The sequence below is a fragment of the Festucalex cinctus genome, chromosome 2, assembly GCF_051991245.1.
Source record: "Festucalex cinctus isolate MCC-2025b chromosome 2, RoL_Fcin_1.0, whole genome shotgun sequence".
NCBI lineage: Eukaryota > Metazoa > Chordata > Actinopteri > Syngnathiformes > Syngnathidae > Festucalex > Festucalex cinctus.
In genome coordinates, this window is record NC_135412.1 from 15,593,481 (window position 1) to 15,614,421 (window position 20,941).

The 20,941-nt window shown below is 40.3% G+C and overlaps 1 protein-coding gene across 1 annotated transcript; it reads left to right on the plus strand.

The window, feature by feature from the left end:
- Nucleotides 1-529: 529 nt before the first annotated feature.
- On the plus strand, nucleotides 530-19,327 carry cables2b (Cdk5 and Abl enzyme substrate 2b). The gene is made up of 10 exons (XM_077513206.1): nucleotides 530-1,166; nucleotides 7,532-7,627; nucleotides 10,388-10,465; nucleotides 12,006-12,111; nucleotides 12,193-12,361; nucleotides 14,275-14,372; nucleotides 15,736-15,842; nucleotides 15,934-16,053; nucleotides 17,490-17,574; nucleotides 17,757-19,327. The coding sequence occupies exons 1-10, from the start codon at nucleotides 619-621 to the stop codon at nucleotides 17,898-17,900; spliced, it is 1,551 nt and encodes a 516-aa protein (XP_077369332.1). The 5' UTR covers nucleotides 530-618; the 3' UTR covers nucleotides 17,901-19,327.
- Nucleotides 19,328-20,941: the final 1,614 nt, after the last annotated feature.

Genomic DNA, 20,941 nt, shown 5'->3' on the forward strand with positions numbered 1-20,941 from the left:
TTATGAGGTAGTTACCATATCCTCTGTAAAAACATAATGTTAAACATTGCAGCCATGCCTGTTTCATTCATATTTCATTGTATGTGACTATTTAAACATTTAAAAAAAAAAAAACATAACAGTCTACACAGTATTTTTTTTAATGACATGCTAGAGTAAAACTTAGATCAACTTTGGACTCTATACTCAAAGATTTTTTTTCAGCAGCTGTCAGATCTAACTCAGCAGCAAATTGTGTTCCCCGGCGTTATTCTTGATAACATATGAGCAAATCCGGTAGTCATTTCCCAAGAAATGGCTCTCGTTTGAAAAGTTTCAAAATCACTGCGTTGTACTGTAAGCCCAGTCAATTGACAGCGTTATTTATTTATTTATTTATTTATTTATTTATTTATTTATTTATTTATTTATTTATTTCAATATTTGTTTGTTTTTCTTTGACAGCGTCAGGTTCTCCCGGAAGAGTGCGTATGGTGACGTAATGACGCAGGCCAGTTTTGATCCAATAGGAACGCGGGAGGGCGTAAGCCGCCACTCGCCGGGTAAAAGAGATTTGACAGTTGAGAGTGCGAATCCATCCACTGCTGAACTTGCTCGATAGGCGCCGGGACGCGCAGCATGGCGGCGGCCGCTTGCGCCCAACACGGCGCCGCCACAAAAAGCCAAACTCGCGAGCAGATCCGGAGGAACCGCGAGTATTCAAACCGGAGACGAGCCGCTCTTTTGTTCCTGTCCAACATCTCGCTGGACGGCCGCCCGGTGCGGAGCGCCTCAGCCGAGCAGGGAGGGACGCAGCGGCGACGCGACGTCGCCGTCCCGGAGCGGAGCGAGCTCGCTTCAGACGACGACGGGACGCGCGCCACGAGTTTGTCGACTTCCGTCAGCTGCGGCGACGTGAAAACGACGGCGACTCCGCGGACTAGCGCGGGGCTCCTGGCCGTGCCGCCCATCGTCGTCCTGCCGTCCGACGCGGGTGACGCCGAGCTACTGCTCGGCCGTCGCAGTAACTCGGCGCCGTGGGCAGCTGACGGCCACCTGCTCTCTCCGTCGCCATCGCCGTCAGCATCCAACGGCAGCCTGCTGCCGTCGCCCGTGGCCCCGCGGAAGTCATCCACGCTGTTGTCGGTGCACAGCTGCAACTCGCTCTCCTCCGACGTGAGACAAAGGTGAGTGCAAGACACCAGACGAGAGCACAACTTTTATTCTTCTTCTTGCTGTTTGTTTGCCACTTGGGGAAATCATTCGCAAAATAAAAAGTTCCAGGGGCGTTTCTTGGGGGCCCCAGTAAAGTCGGGAGCCCCGGCAAAACCAAAAAGTAGGGTTATGATAGGAAAACGTGAAGCGCTCTGAGAACATAATGAGTCTATTTAGAGCAATAATTAATAATTTCAACACATTTTGATGACTGCTGATGAGGAATTGAGGGAAAGAGAAGAAACAGCAGCTCCACAAGATTTCAGTCAACTTGCAGACGAGGAGGATGAGATCAATGCCATGAAAACAACAATTTTAGGCGATTAAAACACTGAGATATTTCCACTCTGCAACTTTGACACGACCCTCACACATAAATATACACAACATATGTAGAATAATAAAAACCTCATATGTGATTGTTATCTAACATTGTCAAACTAGAAAATGTATGTCAGTACTAAATAGTATTTGAGTGCTACATTAGATTTGTTTTTTGTTTTTTACTGAGGTTTGGAGATTAGGGTCTATAAAATATATTTTGACATCTCAAATGTGGTTACAATATGATATGTGGACTTGCTCTGCAATTGGACCACAAAGGTCTTGTTAAGGTGTGCAAGTCCGTTGGACGAACGCTCTCTATTCGCTGATTTAATCAAGAATGCAACTCCAACTAGTTCTTGTGCTCTTCAGACTTAATGTTTAATGTGTTTTGGAGTTAAAAGCAACATGAGAGAAGCCAAAGTAAGGGAAAGTTTGACCTGACTTGTCCGAGGTGTCATTTGACAGGGACTATTCCAACACATGATTTTCTTCTCTCAAATATCTTTGAGACGTTTTTGTTTACAATGGCGATAATAGACTCTAGTCACCTGTATTATCTTGGATTGGCCATTGTGGCTGTTGGTGCAAGATACTGTGAACTGGCATCTCTGCTGAGCGGAAGTGGGGGAGGGTGCAGGGGTAAAACCACAGACAGACAAAGTGACATCAAACAAGTACAAAATGTTTTGGTTTTTTTGTGCTCACGCAGATGTAAAGAACAACAGATCTGCTGGTCAACGGAGCGACTGCGTTTACCATAGAAGGAAGTTTATACAGGCCAGCCCATTTTTGCGTTTAGTCACCATTTTGGCAGCGTTTCAAGCCTGTGGCGCTAAACGCCGCTTAACCTATTTGCGACGTGACGAGAGGCTGTGAAAATGAGCCTCGCTCATCTGTCCAAAGCAGGCGCCAGCTGTCATTTGTTTTCCTTGCTTCGGGACTTTGTGTGACTCGCTTGTCAGTATTTCCTATGTAGGAAGTGACTTGCTTTTTGAGGATGCAAATAAGTTAAAGGGGAAGTCAACCTTAAGCCTTTCTTGAGAATAATATGTTATATGTGACTTCACTAGTCTAAACATGACATTCGCTGGCTGGTGTGTACATGGTGATGCCAGACACAGAGCAGAAGCCATGCTCAGTGATTATCACCTTGAAGCCCCCCCCCCTCGCAAAGCGCAAGGGGTTTAATCTCCGTCTGGTGCTTGGCCACTAAATCGGCGCTCCGGATTGACGGAGGGGATTTGCGCACGTCTTCGTTCCGTTAATGCAAACACTCGGCGAAGATTGAAGACGGATGTTCACGGTCACGTGTCGGTTCATCAGCAACAACGAGCAAGAGACATCATTTCGTCGGGACGAGAAAGGGATCAGACCTCATTTCGATTCAAATTTCAGCTTCTCAGCACAAAACCGTCTGCGGTCTTCTGTGACAGCAGATGGATTAGCCCTTTAAAAAAAAATAAAAATTTGCAAATGTCTGCTTTTACAACTGAATCATCCTCAATTTCGGGTTTTGCATTTTCTGTCTTGCTGAGGAAGTGCTGCCTTCTTGAAAGAAAATCCACTTTATCTTGGTGGTTATGGGGGCTGGCTTTTTCCTTTTAGAACAGCTAAGCCCTCGGTTGTCATGGTAACGCTGCCGTACTCAGAGTTGGTTGGACGTTTGGGGGCGGGGCAAGTGGCTGATTTGCAAGACTGCGCCCTAAAAACAGACCAACTTTAGGGGCGAAAAGCAAACAGTCAAACTCTCCATAATGCTAGTTCTTCTCCTGTACACCCCCTCGGCCAACAGTTGTGTGAACCTCAGGAGATGTTTATGTTTGCATTTGTTGTCCAATTTAATAAGGCCAATCAGGAGGAGGGAAGATGGAAATGAGATGGATGTTGGTGAAGATGCTCGACGGTTCAATTTGGAGTCCTCGTAAGCGGCAAAGCTCTGCTCGTGAGAGGCTGACAATTACTTATGCAAAGTAAAAAAAAACGGCAAAGCAATTGACAAAAAGCAGAAACAAACCTGCGTTCTTTTTTTAGACGCTGCATCAGTGCCACTATTTTTGGAAGATAAAAGGCCAGCAGCTGTAATGACTCATTGAAGGGCTCGTTTGGGACTCAAGATGGTCTTGTCGCAAAATGGTCAACAATCACATCATCCGCAGCAACGGCGTGACAATTTCTCATTCAGTTTCACTTGATTGGATGATCAGCTATCGATGCCAGCAACTATAGTGATAAGCAGAACCGTGAAATGCTCTTACACGAGCTGGCAGAAGGTCCAACTCCTTTAGCCATTTGCCAATCGTACAACAGAATAATAGCAGTCAACTACTAGAAGTCCATTTGTGAAATGTGTACATTGAGTAGAGATTAGCATTTGTGGCGTTTTTACTTGGTGTGACATTTTTCTATTGTAAGATACATGCATCAAAAAAGGTTGGGAAACGCACATCTACAATGATTAGTTAGCTTTGTGCAAATGTGGGAAAAAAAATTGAGTTTGTATATGTTTATGCATTTTTCACTTCATTAGGCAATAGGGATGTTACGATATCCAAACATCACGATACGATATTATCACAATATAAAAGTCACAATAATACAATAATTATCACGAAATTGTGGGGAGGTTGGCAATACCAAAAAAGGTCACGAAAAAATGAGATCGTACAAAAAAAAACCACACGCAATATTGGGGTTTTATACATAACAGCAACGCATTTAACACATTCACTGCCTGCCCATCAAAAATTTGACGTCTTTTTCCGTCAAAGGCAGTGAATGAGTTAAACAAGCTATAATCTAATAACACTTAATATTGAGGCACTTACTTGCTAATGCACGCACGCATTGAGTTGCTCCACATTTTGACTCTTTTCACAAGTATATTACGTTCCCCATCATCTGACCAATAGCGTGGATTTTAAACAGAAGGGCCAAAACATTCTTAATGAAAATTAAACTGTACTAAAGCCACCAGAGGGTGCCAGAACTGCACAAATGGCAACTAACCTGACTTTTTTTTTTTTTTTAACAGATGTGCTGCTTTTAATATCGTGACATGACGGCAACGATATTGTGGCAGTTTTGATATCGCGATATCACGATATTGCCATTATCGTTACATCCCTATTAAGCATCATCATCAAAAGACAAGCATTTCTCACTATTCATCTTGAAAGATTTGTCAAAGCAAACGCTTCTTTGAATGTAACAACTACAGATGAACAGATTTGTAATTGTAAAAATATTTAATAGTGACATTTGGTGGTATATTATCATTCATGAAGCCAATTGATAAGCTGTGCTAAGATTCAAAATCATCAGAATTGGTTTGTTGTCACTGTGAGAAGCATGAACACTCCATGGAGTGAGCGAACGCTTGCGGGTGTTTGTTTTTTATGTCAACAACAATCATCGCCATCAGCAGCAGTGAAGCGATTTTTTTTTTTTTTTTTTTTTCCGTTCCCACAGAAGTTTCCACAACATCCTGGAGAAACCAAATTCTCATGGGGAGGGTCGCCGCGGGTCACGCCGATTAGAAGGCGGCTGCTGATGGGATCTGCTGCTCACATGCCCCCATCCATTTGGATATAGGCTGTCACTCACACGCACACATACAAAATCATTTGTAGATCATCGGCTGCAGCTATATTGTGATCACTCAAAAAGAAGCAACAGGTTGTCGTGAATTTTGATCCTTTTCAGCTCATTTTCTTCTTGTTTGTGTTAAAGCAAAACATGAAGTGAACAGGGGTCTGTCTCGTTTTTTATTTGTCTTTGCCAACTTGTCATTTGTTATGTTTGGATGACTTCATTCAGCCACGATTCCCACACAAATGCAACATTCCTGAACGTCCTCCAACATGTCGTGGAATGAAGGTTGCCGTGAAAGGCTGAGAAAATCCCGTCGTGTGACGGCTCACAGTCGAGCCAAAAAATGGATTGGATACTAGTTCTTGAGTCTTGTTTGATTAAAGTATACTTTAATTCAATTAAATTTTTAATTTAATTCAATTCCTTATAAGGAATTGACTGTAGAATTTACAGTAAAAATTTGGCAAAAACGTTGCTAGCTAATTATTGTAAAAATAGTTAATTTCTGTAAAAATTGATTAAAGCATAGTATAGTATTTTTTTTTAACTTTTTTTCCAACAATTTTTTACTGTAACTGTACTGTTACTTTATATACAGTAAAAAAGTTTTTTTTTAAAAACCAAATTGCAACAATTTTTACAGTTTGTTACTGAATATAAATTAGTTATCTACTGTATTCTTTAGACTAGGGCAACTTTAATTTATTTACAGTTATAAAATAAAAAAAATCTAAAAAAAAAAAAAACAAAAACAAAAAAACGTTTTTACAAGATAAACTTTTTTTTTTTTTTTTTTTTTACAATTACTGTATATGAATTAGTTACCGAATTCTTTAGAATACAGCAACAATAATAAATTGTAAAAAAGTTTACAATTCTACTTGTATTGCTATCATAATTCTGGGTCACTGTCTGTCAACAATATTCAATTTCCTAATATTTTTCTGTTGGGAGTCCTACTTAGAACGTCTGTAATGACCTGACATTTGGTTCACAAAGTTAATGCTTTGTTTCGTATCGAGTAAAATGTAATTTCAATAACGCTGTTTAAAATGTATTTCCTAATTATAACAATACAAAGCATATCGACGTATGTAGCAATTTATTGATATAAGACTATGCTTTTTTTTTTTTTTAAACTGCAAACGGGTTAGCAAAAGGTTTCATGTTGGCTCTGCCAGTTAAAAAATAAAAATAATAATCTACGTATTTCCACCTATCTTGATGATAGGAATCCTCACGGTCAACATGTTATTTATAACCCCTCCCCCAAATCAGGTGATAGGAATGTCTTGGGAAAAGCAGTGATGAGATGTCAAGGAAACGCGAGTGCGTCCATGTGGAAGTGAAATGCGCCCGTCGTGACATTGGAGTCAGTGCAGGTGCCGCTGCATGCGTGTTGTGCTGATGTCACATCAGTTGCGTAACTGCTGTGATGTCACTGAGCTGATCTCCTTGACCTGGTTTTGAGGGGGGGAGTTGTTGTTTTTTTAATCCGTGAGGTCAACGTCACATTCGACCTCCAGCAGAAGGTCGCCGCGAGAAACGCTTGCAGGAGATCAGCAAATGATTGCAGCGCTCGTTGCTTTCCTTCCATAATGATCCATTTGCAAGAAATAATCATCGATGATAGATTTTATTTTATTTTTTAAATAATTTATTTGATAGAATTTGAAAATAAAAAATGTCTACTGACAAATTAAAAAGATTAAGGTTTAAAAAAAAAAAGAACATTTTGAAAATGTTAAAATGTTGCTCAATAAACATGTTTAAAAAAAATCAACAAACTTTATTGAAGTTGTTTGGATTTTTTTTTAAATAGTTTCACTTTTTTGTGAAAATGAATATCGCTCCTAATATCGGTTATTGGCCTACTTCGCTATTGATGATTGCTGGATGATTTTGTTGCTTTGTAGCCCCTAAAATAATTATAATAATCAAATAAATTTGCCAAAAATGAAAACACAGATCATTTTTTCTCGATACCGATCAGCTGAAAATTACGTGATCGTGTCTCTGTTTCCGATCTCGGGATCGGGACATCACTAGTTTATAGAGTAGTCTGCTCATAAGGTGGGAGGAGCAAGATGGCCGCCCTGTGACTTCAATGGCTTGCATGGGTGTGTAGGGGCTATCGGCTATTCAGTCATATATTCAGGTCAGGGTATCAGCCCTACACAAAACATATCAGTTCATTGCTAGCATATTTATAAACACATGAACTCTATTTGTTATACCATTTTCAAAATATGAAAATGTGATGAGTCATGAAGTTGAGGAACATACACTTGAGGGCCCAAAGAACAATGAGAAGGAATCAAGATGCGACGCACACACTTCATCAAGCCAATTTGTGTGTCAAGTGTGGATTGCGTGCTTTTTGGGCTCTTGATCTTAATTCACATGTTTTGTAATCCAGGAGCCGAAATCTGTCCGGCGGTTCTCCCAGACCTCGGCACAGCAAGAAGATCCACTTCATCAAAAACATGAAGCAGTACGACACCAGGGGCAGCAGGTGAGAGCAAAACACAATCACGTTTTAAAGATGTGACCCGCATGACTTCTCTCTCTCTTTTTTTTTTTTTTAAACAGTCTGCAATAAACACGAGGCCAAAGCTCAGGTCAGCCAAAAATGTTTTCCAACGTCAAGCGAGGGCAAGCTGGCAAAATGCTCTCAACATTCAAACGCTTTGTCACCGTTTACTGTCAAGCATTTGAAAACATTTGGACTCGTCTCACAAGAGCGCCACAATATTGTCTTCTGCGAAAGTTTACATGCAGTCGCTGTTAAATTTTTAGTGTAAAATGCCAAAACTTGCCAGATTCCCAGCTTGTTTTTTCTCTGTATTTGGCATGCAGTCAAAATTAATTGTGCTGCCATCTACTGGTGTGTGTTGGGCATTACAGTTGCTTACAAGCTTTGAATTGACAGGTGAGCAGTGGCCGCAAAATGTAAATGACGACTCTCGACGTCAGTGGCGCTGAACGTTTGGTTTCCATTTCCGGCATCCAACTGAGTCACAAAAGAAAATTGTATCTCTGAAATTGTCTTCTTTTGTTTTTGTTTTATTCAAAAGACAATTTTCATCAACGGCGGCGAACTATGGGGAATAAAAATTCTGCAAAATGAGACGGGCTCATTCTCCTCCACAGGAAATGTTTGAGACGACTCATCCCGGCGGAGGCGAGAAATAGACGTGAAATGTCTTGTAATAACCGTGTTATTACAGTATTTATTCTCATTTGACGCAGCTTGTCACTTTCCGAGCCATTGCTTTGTCTCTTACTGGGATTGTTCCTCAATTGTTTTCTATTCTTGTCCTTCCTTGCAGACAGAAGAAATGGGCCTCTTGGTCAGGGGAACAAGAATGAGAATTTCCGTAAATCATGAAAATAAAAATAGAAATAGACTGCGGCTGATTGTTCCGAAATAGATCTAGCCCTGAGCAACAAGCGCAGCTGTTTGTTGATCAGCAGTCATGATGGCGGATCATGCACATGGATTGCAAAGTGGAGAAAACTGTCATAAATCCAGTGGTTATAAAAAGTCTACACACCCCTGTTCAAATGACAGTTTTTATGAGAGCTTTTCCCTCCATTGTGACCTATAACCTATTCGATACAACATTCTTTTCTTAGAGATGATAAGTAATAATATTCAGCTAAAATAATGTACCATAGTTGCACATGTGTGCACACCCTCTTAGAACTGTGATGTGGCTGTTAAGGCATATGTTTTTGCAGAATTTTGAAAACTAAGGTTGAACTTTATGGCCATAAGTCCAAAAGTTGTTTGGTTGTGGTTGTTTTTTTTTTTTGTTTGTTTTGTCTTACGTTTGTTGTTGTTGTTGTTGCTGTGGTTATTTTGACTTTTTTATATATTGATCAGTTTTGTCTTTTTTTTTCTCTATTTTTTCTGTTTTCTATTATTTTTGTTGTTTTTTGTTGTTAATGAAATTAACGAAAAACATTTTTTTGTGCTAACGAAAAAACTAATACTAAAATTCAAAAAACAATTTCGATAACGAAATAAAATAAAAACGAAAATGCTTTTTATAAAAACAAAAACTAACTGAAACTACATTTTATGTTTACAAAACTAAAACTAACTATAATTATAGCAAAAATGTCCTTCGTTTTCGTCTTTTGTAATTAAAGTGATCCCTTCACTTATTTAGCCCATTATAGCAATAAAAAGTTCATATTTTGTCTGTAATTAATTTGATACTTTAATTATTTTCACATACAATTAGTACCTTTAAAAAACATTTTGCAACTTGCTGTTGACTGAAAATGACTTCACATAAGAATAAGGACGCTTTAAAATGTGTCACAAGGAAGTGACGTCATCTAGCAATATGGAAAAGCACCTTCAGATGATGTCGCTCGCCTGGTGGTTTTTGAATATTGCACACAAGTAATACATGTTTTAAAAAAACTAAAACTAAACTAACTAAAACTAAGGATTAAATAAATAAATACAACTAATAAAAACTAACAAAACCACCCTGAAAACAAATTTAAAAAATAAAATAAAAATAAAATAAAAACTAACTATAATGAAAAATTCCAAAACTACAATAACCCTGGTGCAAATGCGACACTGCTCAGGGGAAACAGAAAAAAAGCAGAACTTTATTTGTGGTTCAGCAGACACATTTGAAATGATGGCAAGTGTGTGCTGAGTCCCATTTAACATGAGGTCGAATGTGCCGCAGTAGCACTTGTAAGGGGGTGTGCACACTTGTGCAACCACATTTGCAATTTGATTTTGAGCCGTACAAGGTTAAAGGTCACATTCTTGGTGTAAAAAGTCTGGAAATTATTTATAGCACAAAAATCTGCCCTTGAAAAAGGTTTTTGGAGACTTTATTATCCACTTGAGTGAAACAGGTGATGATGCTCAGGTAAACAAAGAGGGAGGCAAGGACGCTGGAAAAGATTACCGTTAGCCAATAGGCAAGAAGGCATACGCATACATTGCCTGGCTGCTCCTCCTCCGATATGAATTCAACAACAATGCCGAGAATTTGCAAAATGACCGTGGGAGTCTGCTGCCAACTTCCAGTTGGGTCAAATCCCCGCAGACGACCGAGTCTCGACTTTCCCACGCATCACGGGAACAGAGTGCTGTTTTTTTTTTTGGGTTGTTTGTTTTTTGCGTGCACGCAGGCAAGTGGAAACTTCACAACAGGAGGACAAACGTGATTTGAGTGAATGTTGAGTTTTTGATAGGCAGAAGATGGAGTGCCAAAGTGTGTTTCGCTTCTTTCAGGATCGTGTTGATCTGCGCGAAAAGATCACTGTGTGCGGCCTTCTCTGTTCTGCCGTACGGAGAAAGCTTTTACCTCAGGTACGCACGCAAACACGCATGTTGACTTTTGGGCAAAAACATAAGACAATCATGTCCACATTGAAGGATGGCCACATTTTCAAACTGTACTTTTGTCTAGTGAAATTCATTTTTTTTTTTTTTACTTGAAGTCGAAATGACTCACAGTGTTTAAAAAAAAAAAGTCGTATGAGGGAGTCAATCAGCATAAGGTGTCGTTGAGACTTCCTCAACGCTAATCCAAAAAATTCTGATTTTTGCTGAAACTTCATAATAATCATACTAAGTTAAATTGGGTCCTTTTTTAAAAAAATTATTAAAAAAAAAAAAAAAAAAAGTTCAAATTAATAACCCACCAAACATCTCTGTCTGTCTCTTTTTAAAAAAAAAAAAACTGAATTTTTTGGGGACTGACTTTTTGCGTTGTGCATGAAAAACAAAAATTTTAGAAAAAAAATAAACTTTTTTTTTTTTTTTTTCAAAAAAAGAATGGACCCAACATTTTGGTTTATTTATTTAAACCAGAAAGTTGGGTCAAATGAATAGCGCACAAAACAACCCATTTTTGGGGGATCGACCCAATGTTTTGTTTTTTTTTTTTTTGTTTTTTTTAGACCGACCCAACATTTTAAAAGAAAAACAAAAATTTTAGTAAAAAAATAAACTTTTTTTTTTTTTTTTTTTTTTTAAAAAAGGATGGACCCAACATTTTGGTTTATTTATTTAAACCAGAAAGTTGGGTCAAATGAATAGCGCACAAAACAACCCATTTTTGGGGGATCGACCCAATGTTTTTTTTTTTTGTTTTTTTTTAGACCGACCCAACATTTTAAAAGAATAACCTAAAGCACAATTTTTTGGTTGTGTGTTATTTATTTGAACCAACTTTTTGGCCCTTTTTTTGACCCAATTTGGGTTATTTTTGACCCAACTTTGGTTAATTTATTGAAACCAAAGAATTGGGCCAAACGAATAACGCACAAAACAAACCCATTTTGGGGGGAAATCGACCCAATGTTTTGGGTTTGTTTATTTACTTTGTAAACCATAAAGTTGGTCTAATGAATAACCCAATAAACAATCATTTTTTCTTTTTTTTTTTTATGTTTTAGACCTACACAACTTTTTAAAAGAATGACCAAAACACATTTTTTGGGGGGTTGTTTTGTGTGTTATTTGAACCGACTGTTTGTTTTAAATGATCAACCCAAGCATTTGGGTTGGTTCCTTTTTGACCCAATATGGGTTATTTTTTACCCAACTTTTGTTTTTAAGAGTGTGCGGTCAATAATTGGGTGAAAATGAGAAACCTTAAAAGCAAATGTTTGTTGTGCAACTAGCTCCCATTAATAAGACCGACCTTCACCCTCACCCTAAGTGAGATGCTTTCAAGTGTGATTCCCATCGTTAAAATTCACGCTCAAACTTTCAGCGTATCCTCTCACATCCTAATGAGTTTTCGACACACTGAACTGAATTGTGCATTGAAAGAAAGGCAAGGCTGCAAATGCTCTCAAGTCAAGTCAATGTTTTTTGTTTTTGTCTTGCTTCATGTCTCCAGCGAGCCCATGTTGAGCCATCCCCGGAGGAGACACTCGTCCGGGAATATTTCCACTTCCTTGGAGATGACAGGACTGGAAGGTTTCCACTTGGAGACGTACGGCAGGGTACGTCAACACCCGCCCGCTTGGCAAGATGTTTTTGTTTTGTTTATTCCCTCGTGACGCTTTGTTTTGCGTCTGCTCCAGTCGGTGTCATATGCGCAGTTCCTGTACCCCACCAACGCCCTGGTCGGGCAGAAGCCGTCGTCCGCCGGCGACCTGACGCTTCAAATTCCCGTTTCCAGGGGCGCTCGCAGCGTGCCCGCCAGGAGCTTCCCCCCGAGTCGGCTCAACAGCACCGTGGGACTCGACCTCGGTAGAACACGCGCACACACTTCATCTGTATTTTCGATGTACAGAACAAACTTCCAGAATTAGAGGAGTATTAGGGAAAATCTTTTCTAATTTTGTTATGTTTTCAAGACAAATCAGCCCTAAGCCTACATGTGATTTCATTTCTGTTATGTTTTGAAGTTGGATCCCAAAAACGCAGATACAAATAATTTAATTTATTCGCATAACATCGAGAGGCTTAGAACAAACTTGATTAGACGAGAAACCACGAAAATGTATCAAGAATCATGAGACGCTAAGCTAACTTGGGCCATGGAGTTGCACAGAGGTAATAAGCCGACTAAAAAACACACACTTCTCAGACAGGCTTATATAGACAGCGAATCGATCTGATTGGTTGTGGCTAGACATGTGGGTAAAAGGACTGACATGGAATTCTCTGATTGGCTGTCATCACCTAGCTTCTGACATCACATAGCGTCTTACCAGTTGAAACTAGATGCTGGTTACATCAGTTCAAAACGGACACTTGACCTCACGACACAAACATAACCCTTGCATGACCCTAGTCATGACAGTAAACATAACCTTTACCTGACCCTAGTCATGACAGTAAGCATAATCCTTGTATGACCTTAGTCATGACAATTTCAAGCAGCATGTGTGTTCCCGAGTTTGGTGCAGGTTTGGGTTTGGTCACATAACATTCGCAAGGCGAGACTGTCAACAGCAGGTGGCGGTACAGGACAATGGCCGCCAACAGAGATGGATGAACAAACGGTGGCATTTTCTGCTTAATGCTTATTCCACAAACACAACATTAATCACAATAATCTTGCAAAGGACATTTTTAACTTCCATTTAAGTCGTGTTTTTAAGGGAAAGTCACATGATAAACAATGTGAAATGTCAGTCACACTCATTTTAACGGTGAATAAATAAAAAGTGAAACTTGTCAGCCAATGGGAGATGGAATTCTGAAGTAGCAGATGAAAATAACAAAGTCTCCACGAGACATGTTGACAAATAATCCAATTTTTGACTACATTTTCTAGAGGTGATATTACACAAAAACCTTACCCCAAAATGCCTTCTTTTTTTTCTTCCTGACACACAAAAAAAATAGTTTCTCTGAAAGACAGTCATGGCATTTTCAAAAAATCTTGCTGCATTAGACTCAGGTTGACGTGGCCGTTCCAACCACATACAGCAATTTGACACACTGTCATGTTTGGGAAATCTTGTCACATTGCAAATTCTGCTGAATGATAAATGATTGCTGACTCACTTCATGTTTTTTGCAATCATTTGCTCATTCCTTACTTAATAGTCAGATATTTGAGAGAGCATTTTGAGGAACTATCCAAGAGCACAAGTGGAAGAGGTCGTTCTAACCAGACAGTCACGTTGCTGCTTTGTGATATGGAAGAAGATTACAGTGAGTGGAAAGTGACAGGAAGGAAGTATGCTAGGAGAGAAAACAAAGCCGCAAGGACGTTTTACTGCAGCTGTGCTGAGGTGTAAACACAACACAACATAGGCTTGTTATTAGTCAGTCTGTTGAGAACGCTTCATTAACACAACGCAGCTGTGCTCATAAATGTGTGTCGGTGCTCTCAATCCACTTTTATACTGTGCTGTCTTTTTTTTCACATCTCAAAGTCACAACGTTGCCTCCGTCAAACATTTTTTATGGGTGAATAAGTAAATAAGTAAGCCCACAACAAGATGACATCTTTGGCCAAAGACTTTTGAAAGAGACAAAAAAAAAAAGAAACAAAAGAAGAAAGGCCTGCTGGCCGCCTCAGTTGGAACGCGGGCTTATCATTGCACGCGATGCCTGCTTACTGACCGAAATTGATGTCTGCTCTTAGGCAAAGACAAGAGGAATTCGGTTGGCCTGTATGTGACACGCGCATCCCTCCTGTTTTGCAGGACTGGAGGACGTGACTGATTACGACCCAAACGTCCTCAGTGACCCCCAGTGGCCTTGCGGGAAACACAAGCGGGTGCTGATCTTCGCCTCTTACATGGTGAAAACATTTTTCTTCTTTTGAAAGAAGCATGTTGATCCAATGGAGTACGTTGTGTGTCTTCAGCCCTTGCAACACTAACAATAACAAGACTTTTGCCCAGTTGAGTTTTTTGTCATCTTCTCAATATGGCTAACACTTGCAAATATTCTCATTCCGCTCTCAAGTGCCCTGACAAATGTTTTTTTTTTTTTAGGTTTCACTTTTGACCTGTCACTTGGTGTATTTTTGTTGTGTGTTGTGGCCTACATTTCACCACTAGATGGCGACAACATGCTACATGCAACATGTTAGCGACAGTTGTTATTGAAGCCATTTTCCTTTTTTTTCTGCAGCTATTTTGCTTGATTGTCTTTTTCTCTAAGAAAAGAAAGTGAAGAAGGAAAAAAATAAATCAATTGAATTAAAGAATGAAGTCGGAGTGTACCATTTTTCAGCTGGGAAACTTTTTGACTTGTATAATTTCCTAACCAAGCAATAGGTACCAGATGGATATTACATATTCATCTGGTGCCTCTCCACAATAATTTCGTTGGGAAAAGGCGACACATTCTATACAATAATTTGAGCTGATTGGACGATGCGACATCTACACGTTTGTTTTAACCAATCGCGGCCTCGAGTGAAAATTTCGTGTTCGTTCTTGTCGAAGGGGAGAAAAGCACAAACATCTTACCAGCTAGAAATGCACGAAGCGCCTCTCGCTGTTCAACATTCAACAAGGAAACAGTGAATAATTGTGCGAGAACAGAATTAAACAGAAACAGAATTTCGTCCATGTTGGGTTTGTTAGCCCCTCCGTCGGCGCTTGCTTCCTGGTTTACATTTGCATATCCCGCCCCCCAAACACAATGTCGCTCTGTGATTGGTCCGAACCACCAGGGGTTCCGAACGGCGGTTATCTCCGGGAGCGGTACAAGATGTATTCTCCGGGGTTTGTAAACTCACAAATACCACGAGATTTCATCTTGCAAGAGGAAGGTTAATAATTTACTATTTTATATGGTAAATTTTGAATCGTTTTATGAAAACGTGACAACAAAAGGCTTGCAAGAGTCAAGAAACGGCAAATCGATGCAGAGCGCACACGTCACCTTAGTGCGACGTGACGCGATAGGCAGCAGTTTAGTGGGAGCCCTAACAAAAGAATTTGCGCGCATTAGTGCTTCATCCAGCGGATTTGATTTTTACATCTGCGGCAGAGCTGTGCTCAGTGCCACCTGCCACTGATCTGAGGTGTACGCATGCGTGTGCGTCAGCCTTGACAGTCGCACGTTTAGCGGCTCGCTTCTGTCCTCGGGAAATTTCCTGGTAGGTGAAGTGCAGCTTGAAAACAAAACGTCTTTTACTTTGCTCCCCGCAGACGACCGTCATCGAGTATGTGAAACCTTCCGACCTGAAGAAAGACATGAACGAGACATTCAAGGAGAAATTTCCTCACATCAAACTCACCCTGAGTAAGATTCGCAGGTGAAGTGATGACGTCAAGGTTCCAACAGACAGCGGCGGGTGGAAACCTGGCGAAATCCTCAACAACTTTATTTCTTTTTGCGCGGGGCAGTCTGAAGCGAGAGATGCGCTCGGTGGGCGACGATTGCGGCCTGCAGCCAGCCACAGTCGCCATGGCCTTCGTCTACTTCGAGAAGTTGGTGCTGCAGGGGCGACTCAACAAACACAACAGGTAGGCCACTGAAAACGATCCAAGAAGGGAAATTCTTCCTTAGAAGTCACCAACAGCTCAATGACCTCCAAATGGGTATGGTGACTCGTTGGCTCCCCTTATGCCGCTTTTCCATCGTACCACACCACACCTCACGCAACCACACCAGACAGCAACCGCCGGATTTCCATTACTACTGGCGCACGGCGAGAAGGGGGCGGCAACATCTGAACCACTCCAAGCTTGCACTCCCGCATTGCGTGCGGATCTGAAATAACATTTCCCGAGTGGCAAGTCGCGCCAACATTAGGGATGTAACGATATCCAATCATCACGATACGATATTATCACGATATGAAGGTCACGATACGATAATTATCACGATATTGTGGGGGCGTTGGCGATATTTAAAAAGATCATTAAAAAAGAGATACTAAGAAACAAAAACACAATATTGTGCTTTTGTACATAAGAGCAATGCATATAAACCACGTAAATCTCTAATAACAGTGAGGCTCTTACTTGCTAATGCAAGCAGACATTGATCACTTCACAAGCAAATTATGTTCCCTCATCTGACAATTAGCGTAGATTTTAAACATAGAAGGCCAAAACATCCCTAATGAAAATTAAATTGCACTAATAAAATAGCCACTAGAGGGTGCTAGATCTGCACAAATGGAAATCAACTTGACTTTTTTTTTTTAACAGATGTTGTCCTTTCTAAATATTGTGAACATGACGACGACGATATTGTGGCAGTTTTAATATCACGATATCAAGATATTATCGTGACATCCCTAGCCAACATTGAACCATATTTACAATTTAATATAGACCATCATGGATGAAATATTGCGATTCACGACCGTCTCGTGAAGACAGCTATTTCTGAATGGAGGTCTGCCGCTGGAGCTCTCATTCAAGTCAATAGGAACACACCACCAGCCTCGCCATGTTTTTTAAAACCACAAACATTACAAATCGATCCACAAGTACCTTTTAAATTATAATTATAGTTAAGCGTTGTTGTAAAACATTATTATATTTATTGTATATACTGTATTTTTTTTTACTTTGGCGAGGAGGCGCCTCTGCCTCGCTCGCTTAAAACAAGGAAATGGGCGTGCTTGCTGCGGCAGCGGCGTTGCTGTCGGCCAATCAGACGACAGGTGACGTCACGGCCCCGCGAGTCCCTCGACGACCGGCGCTGCAGAACCGCTGTCGAAAGGGTTCTAAACAGCTGTTACAACAGAACGGCTCGGCCCCGAAAAAGCCCAGTGGAGACGCTAACATCCGGGGACAAAAATTGCCACTTCGGTGTGGAACCGGTACGGTGGAAAAGCGCCTTTAGTGTTGTTATGTTGTCATTACAACTCAGGGTGACCCTTTTCTTTTTTTCCCCCAATTGAGTTTTTCAATTAAAATGCTTCCTTTTGTTTTGTTTTATTCAATAGGAAGTTGGTGTCAGCTGCCTGCATCCTATTGGCTGCTAAGATCAGTAGTGATCTAAAGAAGCAAGAAGTCAAACATCTCATTGATGTAAGGCACACCAATTTACAACAACAGAAGGATTCTTTTTGTTTCTCTTCTGCATTTACACTGACATGAACCGAGCCCAGGTAGAAAAAAAATACTGTCGAATTTTAGGTTGAGTAAAATTGAAGTTAAAAAAAGAACCAACGTTTTGAAAGCAAGCCTTGTATGTGTTGTGTGTTAATCAGAAGCTGGAGGAGCGCTTCCGAATCGGCAGGCGGGAGCTGATCAGCTTTGAGTTCACCATCCTGGTGGCCCTGGAGATGGCGCTCTACCTGCCCGAGAGTAAAGTCATGCCGCATTACCGGCGGCTGGTACAGCAGCAGCAGTAGCTTGGCGCCTGCCCGCCGACGTGACCGACCGCTCTTTCAGTGCGCATTTGAAAACAAAATTGACTTCTCATACGAGAGGAAGACAACCGTCTTTTTTTCACATCTGTGGATCAGCTGAATGGCATTTTGGCAGGAGAAGAAGGGCCACTAAATTCCTTGCATCATTCACTCTTCCTATCTTCAAAAGCGGAAAAGATTAGTTTTAAAATGTAACATAATAAAAAAATGACTGATTTGTAACAACTCCCTACTGTAAGAGCACACTGGGTAAGTTCAGTTAATGAAGTGAGGAGGTCCACCCCCAAAATGAAGCCACTGGTCTTCATGTGACCCGACCTAAAGCAGCAAGACGACCACCAAAGATTCTAGACCGTTTCTGTGAAATGTTAAACTACCGCTCTCAATATCTGATGTCATTTTCTCTATTTTGTTGTTGTTGTCTTTTTGGGAGCCTATTGAGGCCGGCCACAGCCAATCATGCTCTTCCATCCCTTCTGATCCAACTCCAGCTATCTGGAAGTCTTCCCATCTTCACTTTTTGCCTCAACCTATTAGCACAAAGTTCCGACTGCAATTCTATAAGTGAATTTTTCTGTCAAGGCCATGCGAGGATTCGTCTGACTGGTTCTTCGGCCTTTGGTGTGGACAAGATGACCATGATGTTTTTCTACCAACAAATTTTTGTATATTGTGATGTTGGCGCTGACTGAGGTCGATTTATTTATTGGCAGATTGACATTTGCAGCGTCGAGCTGTCGGGTGTCTTTTGGATCTCGTACAATATTGTCTTCTCTACATTAGAGACTGGATTCTATGCAGCCTTCCCGTCCCTCCGCACACTTATGACATATTTAAGACTCAGCCTGTAGTTCACTTTGTCGACTTGTCTTCCATTTATTTTGAATATTTTTTTAAATATATATTACCGTTACTTCAAGGTTAGATTTTTCTTGTTAGTTTTCAATTAAAATGTCCAATGTAATATAAATGTATTCAGCACTTACCTTGTCTCATCCTACTGAGCTGAACACTTCTTGACATTCCCCATCCTTTCAAACGTCCATTTTGAGTACAAACATGCCGAACACGCGCATGAAACCAAAAATGGTTGTTGAAATTATGTTCACATTCTCATCATCAAAGTTGTTTTCATTTGAGTTTGACGTCTGGCGTGAATTGGTCCTGAACTAATCATACAGTTTGACCAAGTTTGTTGCGACTTTTGGCTTTTCCAGTCACAGGGCGCCACTGTGAGTCATCCATTTTTTGTTCCCTGATGTCAACACGTGGACATTTGCCGCATCTTGTAGCTCCCGGAAGCCACTGTTTCAAATAGATGAGTGATTCTTTATTTTGTTAGAAGATGAATGTTAACCTACTCAAGATAACTGCCAATATTTATTAAATACTTATTTTCCTAAAAGAAATGTGAGCTGACTTTGATTTGATTTGATTTCTTTGGCATTTGACAGATGGGTGAAAATGAGACAACACTTTTCACATGAACAAATATGGGTAGCGAAACGCTTCCTCCATTTCCTTCTAACTTGTACTTAAGTATTTATGTGCAGAAAAAAAAACACTTTGTAACCAATGGCACAACTATTCAATGCAACAGGTTTAAATAACTGATGTGAAGTACGAAAGTTCAAATAATTTGTACTAGTTAATTGTCCAGCTAGCTGTTGAAAAGACTTAAGTTGTCACCTACTTACTTGTTTGTCGATATGGGGCTTTTGATTAGGCGTTCCTAAATCCTGGCAAGCCTCTGAAATAACCCCCGGTTGCAATGCCCCAAACATGCCACGAGATGGCACCAAATATTAAAAATTATGCGCGCGCACGATCAGTTCATTAAAAAAAAAGTGCCCTCAACAGGCGATCATGTGGACTTTGGACTGACACTATCAGAGAACTTTTCATTTAGTAATATTTTTCCTATATTGTGCTGCATCATCCCGAGAGATGGAGGCACACAGCAAACAACCACAACTTAAACTCAGCTGTGACTGCGTCAATCGAAAGTGAACATATCGCCTTTCTAATGCTAGCGTCCATTAATTGGAATCATTTCTTTTATTTACTTTATGTATCCATTTTCTAGTAGGCTGAAAATACAACAAAAGAAAGAACGGTCATAGTTGCAGTTTTGCAAGAGCGCTGCTCCAAATAAGGCAACACAATGACCACAGCATTCCTCCTTTCCCTTTTTTTTTATTGTCACATGTTTTCCATCTGCGTGATGTTGAGATTGCAGAGAAAAAAGGATCCTCTGTCTCCATCACATGCTAACTGGGTCATGATGAGCACAAGCCTCTGATCGAGCACATTTGAACTCTTGTCGGCTGATAAAGTGGTGGATGTTGTCAATCAATTGCAATGCTGCAAACGTCTGCAGGGAAATTCAAGGGAAAACTCAAAAAACAATGAGCTGTGTCGCTTTCCATTTGCTTCAAAAGTCCACAAACTGACGAGGCCCTCGAATCCAAAAAAAAGAGAGAGTGAATTTCCTCCAATGGTGACTGAGGTGGAGCTGCGACGTCCAAACTCCAAGAGGCAGCTCATAAAAAAAATAAAAATTGGAAATTTTAATTAAAGTCACTTTCTGTGTCGTTTTGAGTTTAGTTTTTTCAGTTAGTTTGTTTGAATTGGTTTTCAGAATTGACATGATTTATTTGTTTTAGTTTTAGTTTTAGTAGTAGTAGTAGTAGTAAGTAGTGTTCATTTTGTGTATTTCTTGTGTGCAAGTAAAAAAAAAAAAACATCACATGTATTGTGTAGTAAAAAGTCAATAAAAATATGATATATGACAGCCATCCACAAATGAAATTGTATAACAGTCCAGAAGTTCTACAGACTTTCAAGTCCAATCAGTGCCGTGCACAATAATGAGTTTGGCAAAGTACCGCCCTAAAAATGAGAACATTAAAATAGAAAATGAGGGCCAAACATGTCCAGAAAGTCACTCCTGCCTAAGACTGAAGACAACCTGAGCGTCGCGACTTTTACATTTGAGCACCTGAAAGTGGAACATTGAGAAG